General features: G+C 29.3%; 1 protein-coding gene across 2 annotated transcripts; it reads left to right on the forward strand.

Annotated features, from left to right (window-relative positions):
• The first annotated feature begins 2,221 nt into the window (after positions 1-2,221).
• LOC132724652 (uncharacterized) lies at positions 2,222-7,664 on the forward strand. Of its 2 annotated transcripts, none has more exons than XM_060709595.1 (3): positions 2,222-2,532; positions 6,158-6,310; positions 6,897-7,664. In XM_060709595.1, the coding sequence occupies exons 2-3, from the start codon at positions 6,211-6,213 to the stop codon at positions 7,223-7,225; spliced, it is 429 nt and encodes a 142-aa protein (XP_060565578.1). In that variant the 5' UTR covers positions 2,222-2,532; positions 6,158-6,210; the 3' UTR covers positions 7,226-7,664. The 2 variants fall into 2 exon arrangements, with proteins under 2 accessions (XP_060565578.1, XP_060565573.1); XM_060709590.1 differs by lacking the exon at positions 2,222-2,532 and adding an exon at positions 4,590-4,840.
• Positions 7,665-7,976: the final 312 nt, after the last annotated feature.

Here is a 7,976-nt window from a genome sequence, read left to right on the forward strand (position 1 = left end):
TGATCGTTTTGCATTTTTATAATTTAACGTAACGGTTACTGGTTTACTTTTATTATGCCCAATGGTGCTGTTCAAATACTGTGAAAATGGCAAGAAAAAAATTGCCATGATAAAACACTTAAAATGATGGGTTTTAAAGTGATACAAAATCGAATGATGATTCCCACATGTAGAATAAATTTTCTCTTTTAAAGATTAATGTATTCTACTAAATGTATTTGATAATACAACATGTCAATCAATATATCAGAGCAAATAAGTGCAGCATGTTAAGTGTAGTTTCAAATTGTATGTCAGATGAAATGTGTTATAAAGTTCAACAAACAACAATATAAGAAAAACAAATCCAAATTTTAAAAAAGTATCGAAGCATGAAAAGGCAATTCTCCTTAAAAGGTATATCTTTCATTACTAGATGAACTGTTCACGTCGTAACAATTACGTAAACATGTTTATTTTAATTCAAATTAAGATCTGGCTGAGTGTACATGTACATATTATCTAGTTGCCATTGAAATAAATGCTTAAAATTGATAAATAATTCTTTCCATATTTGGTTTTACATTAATGCACACGTGTACAAAAGTTTTATATCATTCTAAAACAGACGAAACAATATGAAACTTTTTATATATAGTATTATTGTTTTGAACTAACATGTAATTGTCGCGAATTTGCCGGTTTAGTTTAATTCATAACATGTAAGAATTCAAGTTGTGTTCATATTCATAATTATACCAGTGAAAAATAATATTGATGTTGTATTTTCATAAATAAGCAATCTGCAAATAGAATGTTTCATAACGTTAACAGTGTTTTAGTTTAAGATATGTTTTCAGAATATTCGGAAATATGGCAAAGCCGTGACACTCAGTTGCGTTTAATAAAGTTATCTGTAAACAAATCTATATTGATTAACCAGAAGATATATGAGCAATTATGGAGATACATGTATAAAGAAGTTTTGTGCAGGAACTTTGAAATCATGACAATTCCACAATTGTTAGTAAGTAGGTTTTACCAGGTTAATTCCTCAACTGAAACATATACACGTAATATTATACATAAAGAAAAATACCGTGACATACGATTACATATGGGTCTGTTGGCTAAAAAGGAGAACAATTACCTCACTCCCTGTCCATCCAACAGCATCCCATATATTCCAGTCATTAAGAAAAAGTGTACACTTTGAGTAAATTCCATATTTGAGTTAAATATCTTAAAACTACCACACAATCAAAAATAGTTGCTCTCCTGTTAATAACAAATCTGAAACCGTAAATTTATATTATTAGTTCATTTATTTGTTCATATTCTATACCAGGCAGACTTAATGATGATTTGACTCACATATCATTTATTATAAGATATTAAAATACTTTAGTTGACTATATTCTGTATAAGCTCACGGAAAGTATTTTGAAATTAATGTTTTCTTTATAAACTATAAAAATAAATCTAATATTTGTAGAAGTTTGTACAAATACTTGTTTTCAATTAACTTAAAACGTTATGAGAAGAGACATAAATATTGATTTTGACATAAGAATACGTTAACAGATTCTTTTAGTGACAAATAAATCTAAAGCTATTATTCGGTTTTTAATGAATCTTAGATACATTTTCTTTTGTCACGAAATATTACATATCGTTCTCCAAATGATTTATTTGTTTCTGACTATAGAGCTAAGGTAGAATTTCAACAGAAAAGCCTTCGAAATATATTCTTAGAAAATAACAATTCAATTAATTCAATTTTACACAATATTCTTTTCAATAATATGAAAAAAGATCTATGCAAGGAACAGATGAGCCGTTATTAAAATATAGATTTCTGAAATAAGAGATAGATAAAATAGTAGGGTTTGTTAAATAACTTAAAAAATCTTTAACTAAAATAATCTGAAAAAGAGCGATCCCTCTGAAGGATTAAAGTCAGAAGAATTACATGAAAATTACAGACTCGGTTTGATTGAGTCTGAACATAAGGGATAAAGTGCAACATCTCTCATGCCCCCCAGCACCGGCTTTAGCGGTACTCAATTTTCAACACTTGAAAATACCTCACAAGGGAGGGCGAAGGCGCAATGAAAAACAACAAGTTGTGGTTTGCAAAAGTCATAATCCTACTTGACAGTCTCCAATCGATCGTCTCGCAAGTCAGAAGCGTTCTAAGATACATAATTTGTTATGCTCTCTATCTTCGTTGAAAGTGTAAATCTATTGATTCCCGGCTTTATTAACGATTGTGATATATGAGCATCCTCTAATAAGTCTTTCCTTGACACCAAGTGGCATTCTAAGTTTTATTGGAGATCGTGAAGGAATGTAAAACAATAGTAAAGGAATCAAATTGATGTTTCGTTTATGGGAAAGTCACAATCAGAGATACGGACTAGAATAACTGTTGCTCCGAGACTGTGATAATATAGTATGCACAAGATAATTATGTGTTGCAGTTTTCAGAAGATGGCGTGTTAGAAAAATTTGGAATAATTTATACATCTCATACACAGCAAAAAACTGTTGGTACGTGTTTATTAAAAGAAATATTTATGTGTCTTTTTGGAAGTTTTTTTCCTAATTGTATAACTTTTTTTTTAATTTTGTTATGTTGTATTTTTTATTTAGAGTTATTGTTTTATTTGATTATTTTCCTTTCACGTTAAGAATGTTCATAAAAGTACATGTACATTGTACAATCAATTTTAAAGCATGTATACATGTATATATGATAACATGACATTTAAATTAACTCGGAAAATAAAGTTTTGCGATATGCATTTGATCAAAGTTAACAAAGTGAGAATTGCTCGTTAAGTGCTGCTTGATGTTTATTTGTTTTGACGAAATGGCAAAAACCAATTAGATACGGTTAAATTCGTCTGATAATTGATTTTAAATATTAACAAAGTTCATGATGATTCCCAAATGTAAAATAAACGTATCTCTCTGTTCGTAAAGTTTTATGATGATGCAGTTGATAACACAATGTTAAAAATCAATACACCTAGTTCATATTATTACTACAAATAAATACATTGTACTTTAAAATCAAACCCACCGTACAATATAATTGCAACTCTTTTCTTCTATAATGTGATAATATTAGATAAATGCTTTTACATACTTTCAAGGTCGTCGTATTGGCCATGACCCAATCAGAAACTATTATATATGATCTTGAGAAAAAAATGGAAGTAGCTTCTAGATGTAAACCATATAAAGAATGTACTGTTACACAATTGTTGATGATTTTAGTTAATAGTATATGCATGATCTTAGGCCCTTAAGCTTATACAGGTACGCAAGGAGTCGGTAAGATGCTTGCGGAAAGTGATTCCTAAGTTGTGTATAACAAATATACACTGGAATATAAGATAAGATGTCCGCGAAATTGTTGCCAAGTGATATTATATCGTCATATATAACAATAAATATTTAACTTGTTTGAAAACTTAATTGTATTTTGGTGATTATGACTACGGGAAAATGTAACATTTTAGAAATTTCTGTCATTTGTTAGATGACGCAGGGTCTTTCGAATTGATTTAGTTTCAGTTTTATTTCTTTTCCCGGCTTTTTCCAACGTTTTCCAACTTACCGTAGCGATTGAGAGTTTGTCAATTTAAAGCAGTGTATTAGCCTTCCAAACTTTGTAGTTAACACATTTAGAATTTTCTAAACACCAAATTTATTTGAATAATTAAAACAGAAATACTATTAAAGGGGTGTGCTTTAAAAAAACGTTGAAACTACTGTATGTGTAGAAATATTCGCGGGCTTCAAATTTTCGCAATCTTCGCGTTGACATTCGATCCGCGAATTCATGTTTAGCGCGAATATTTCTACACCAATAATTTCTTAATAGTCATATTTTCGCGCTTCTGTAGAACAATGTATATCAGTGTGTGATATGCTTTCACATTTTTTATTTAAATCTTTACTGAGTAATTGTGTTTTGTTTTCCAAGTTATTCATCATTTTAAATCGTTTATGTTTGTGTTTTTTAATTGTTTGTTCAGAAAAACTAAAACATGATCTGATCAGATGTCAAGACGTTTATGACGCAAACTGTGAAAAATTATGCACGTAACGGGCATTCTTTTGTTTGCTATAATCTGTCCGTTAGACAATGTCTTTTTTCTGTACATGTACAATAGAGTATTGTTTGACACCTGGTATTGAAAATAACTGTGAACTCCCACGATGATTACAGTAATTTTCCTTTTTTTAACCTGAGTGGTCTACGCGAATTTATGATTTTCGGCAGTCAACTCCGCGAATTCAAAATAGCGCGAATATTTGTATAGACCCCCAAAGTGGACCTTTCCGCGAAAATTTGCTACCGCGAATTTAAATACACATACAGTATATTATCTATATCTAAATTCCCAGGACAGACTGTAATTTATCAAAATTGTAAATATATATATTTCATGCTCATATCCAGCAAGAAGTATCCTAGAAAGAAACGGAAAACAGTTCGTACTATTCCTAATTTGACTCGACATTGGTTCATCGATCTGTTTTCAAAGTTGAGAGATGAATGCAAAAGATACATAGCTTATTATATTTGTTGCCGCTGAGAGTGTCATGTATTGGTCGGCCGCTTCATCTACATAGCTAACATTGGAACATCTCCTATATAAAACATGTTCCTTGCGACAAATACTCTCATTCCGAGATGTATTGGAAATAGTCAAGGAATGTTAAGTTAGACAGATGCATTGACTTCTCTTGTGCGGCAACTTGTTGATATTGGAGAAATGGAATTACAAAAATTGTTGCGAATTTATCTTGGATAGCATGGATCAAATGTACTAAATATCTAAAAGTATGCACTCTTTTATTGACAATATTTGTATTTTTTACGGTACGCGAATGAAGAGGTCTTAGAATTTCCATTTTTATTTGCAAATTTTCTTAATAATAATGCAGAATTTTGTAAATTAATGATTTTATTACAAAATGTTTGCTCTAAAAGTAATTGTATGTTCACTATTATTATTGGCATTGGATTTATGAATAAAGTACACTGATTCCGGTAAGTTATATTTAACAAGATTTTATAAAACATAGTAAACCAGACGTGAAAACAGAAATTTGAAAGCAGATTTAAAAAAGAGTAAAAAGGAATGAGTTATTAATTTATTGTTCCTTATAAACAAACATCTCTCTGTTGAATTTTTTTAACTATGATTTAAGAATTAACAAAATTCTGCGTTTATCCTTTGATGTTCTCTTAGCATGTTACGTACTTAAATTACAAACTCTTGTAAGTTTAAGGAATTACTATCATACAGCTAATGAGAACTTCTGTATCTATAATTTTCATGTAATGTCTTGTTAGGTAGCACACTTTATCAATATTTCTAAATACCAATTATATTTATTCGTCACAAGAAAAAAGTAAAATATGTATGCTTAAATTACAACATTGTTGAATATAATATTTTTGAATTTAAACAAAGGTGCAAAGAAGCCTGACGAAAACCTAAATTATTCAAACTTGCAATGTTTTCAAATGCTTCTCTATATAAATTTGTTCAATACATAGAATATTTCTGAATGTCAGTGTTTTTCCTAAGGTATTCACTAGCTCGGGTTTCAAATAGTGCATGGAAGGCACCCGATGTCTTCATCTTACAGTTAAGCTAGAAAGTCGCCATATCACCTTTACAGTGTTGTTTTTAAATGAAATAAATCAACAAACTGGAAATCATTATTCATGAAAATTAAATGTTATATGTCTAATCTGATCACTCTCAATTTGTTTAATTAAAATGAATTATTCATTAAACGATATTTATTTATTTATCAGTTAAACCATACATGCAAAACGTCTAATAGCTGAAATGCCTGCTACATTTCTTTTTATATACCTGGCAAGTATCAAGTGATATGTGGGTTTTTTCTACTGGAAGAAAGGATCGTTATATTGAATGTTATGAAAATTAAATCTCTATCAATACGTGTCACAAAAAAATTAATATAACTCCACAAATATGAAGAATTGAGTAACGTTAATAAGAACAGAATATATCTTAAAATCATCAAAAATTAATAAAATTGTGAGTAAACGCTTAATATTATTTGAATCACAAAACAGCTGAACGTTTATATCTAAAAAAAGATTTATCGATTATTTCAGAAATTGCCTACTGAAATCTTGCCAGAAATGAGATGAAAAATTAATTGTTCAAAATGGTACAACTTTACTACTACGAGACCAGAGGCAAATGTTGCCGAAAATTTTTCAATCACGAAGGAGTCCCTACCAAAATACACTTATTTCCCTATGAAGGTAATTCGTAAAGCTCGTAAAATTACTATATAAAATCAAAAGAATTGATATTCCAAACTACAGCATGTTAAGACATTTGTTTATTCCTTTTCAAAAAAACTTATATTTCTGTACATTTTACAAGTTACATATTTATATCAATTTATATTAACTGATATCTATTTTTGTATAGTAGCAAAAATCATACAGCACAATAAACGGGATTTATTATAATTTTGCGAAGAAAAGCTCATAATGAAATACACTTAAATATAATTATATCTATAAATGTACGTGTGTAACTACATAAGACATAATAGCCTTTTCTAATTAGCCATTGTCAATAAGTCCACTAAATATCCTTGTAAATAAGATAAGGAATTGTTTAACTAGCAAAATTAAAAATCAGCGCGTTTCATAAAACGTACGTGCAAAGAATGAAATACCATATCATTCAATATTAAGAATGAATAAACCCATTTTCAAAAAGTGTTGATTGAGTAATTCAGTATTTTCTTAACCTTGTTGTACAGCGCTAAAACCAAGTTGGAACCCTTACACAAACTATAGTGATGAATATGAATCTGTTTTCTTCTTCTACATTCAGGTTGGGCTCAACCAGCTTTATCATCTTATTGGATGTTGAAAACCTATTGGTGGAGCAGAACACGTGTTAAAATTACAGAAGTCACCGGTTCCCAAAGACATGAAGTCAAAGGGAAAGTCCATTACATCAGAAATGGATCTGTTGTCATTTCTGGCAAAATCAAAGATAGTAAAAACGAGGATTTTAGGATGAATTTAACATCGAATGTCAGTAATGCAGATTTTCAACTGGGATATTGCATCACAGGAACTCTAGAAAGGGGAGACAAAAAGTGTGAGAAGGGATTGACTTTAACACATTACGCTATGATTAAAAGGAGAGGCTACTAAACTGTTAATTATAGTAATGTCAGTTAATTGTGCCATAGACAAATTATTTTGTTAAACAAGTTAGATATTTAAATTTTTAAAAATTGTACTGCATTTTTATTGGTAGTTTCAATATTTTGTTAATTTGTTAAATGCTAGCTTACAGTCCGTTTTGTTTTGTTTGAATTTGTTTATTATTTTGTTATAAATGTTTTGAGAAGTTTGTTAAAGAAAAACTGTCAAAGGTTTTGATTATTGTTAATCGTTAATCAAAATTTTAATTTACTATATAATTGACAAGTGTTACAAGTATTTAAAATGTTAAAGTCTTATTGAAATGTTTTATACACCGAAATGTGCTGTTTGTGAGAGAAAGCGTATAAGTCATAACATGCTAACTATTACTGCTTTGAGTATTATTAAAAATTATTCTTTCAAAAATAAATATAGTTAAAGTAGATATCGTTATTATTTTCTTTTAGACATGAAGCTTCTAAAGTATTGAATATTAGTAAAAGACAGGCGTAGACCATCGACAAAATCAGCTTTGGAAACGCTTGATAATATGTGAAAAAGTAATGAAAATATAAAAACTCTGATATAAATAATCGTGACTAACTATTCATAATCATTGTGTGACATTAAGAGATATCTGGTCATTTTTCGAATCCATCCAATAGAAAGTGGTTTTATTCTTCGGTATTCTCATCTTTGTAAAGTTGAATATTATGATATGGTAATGATTCAAACGACAACAACAACAGCAACAACA

The sequence above is a fragment of the Ruditapes philippinarum genome, unplaced genomic scaffold (genome assembly GCF_026571515.1).
Source record: "Ruditapes philippinarum isolate M1 unplaced genomic scaffold, ASM2657151v2 ctg4008_1_1_1_1, whole genome shotgun sequence".
NCBI lineage: Eukaryota > Metazoa > Mollusca > Bivalvia > Venerida > Veneridae > Ruditapes > Ruditapes philippinarum.

Bases quoted from the DNA above. Each gene is read 5' to 3' on its own strand.
- LOC132724652 (XM_060709595.1), top strand. From the start codon at position 6,211: ATGGTACAACTTTACTACTACGAGACCAGAGGCAAATGTTGCCGAAAA. The intron at 6,311-6,896 runs GTAATTCGTAAA...TTCTACATTCAG, and splicing joins ACACTTATTTCCCTATGAAG to GTTGGGCTCAACCAGCTTTA.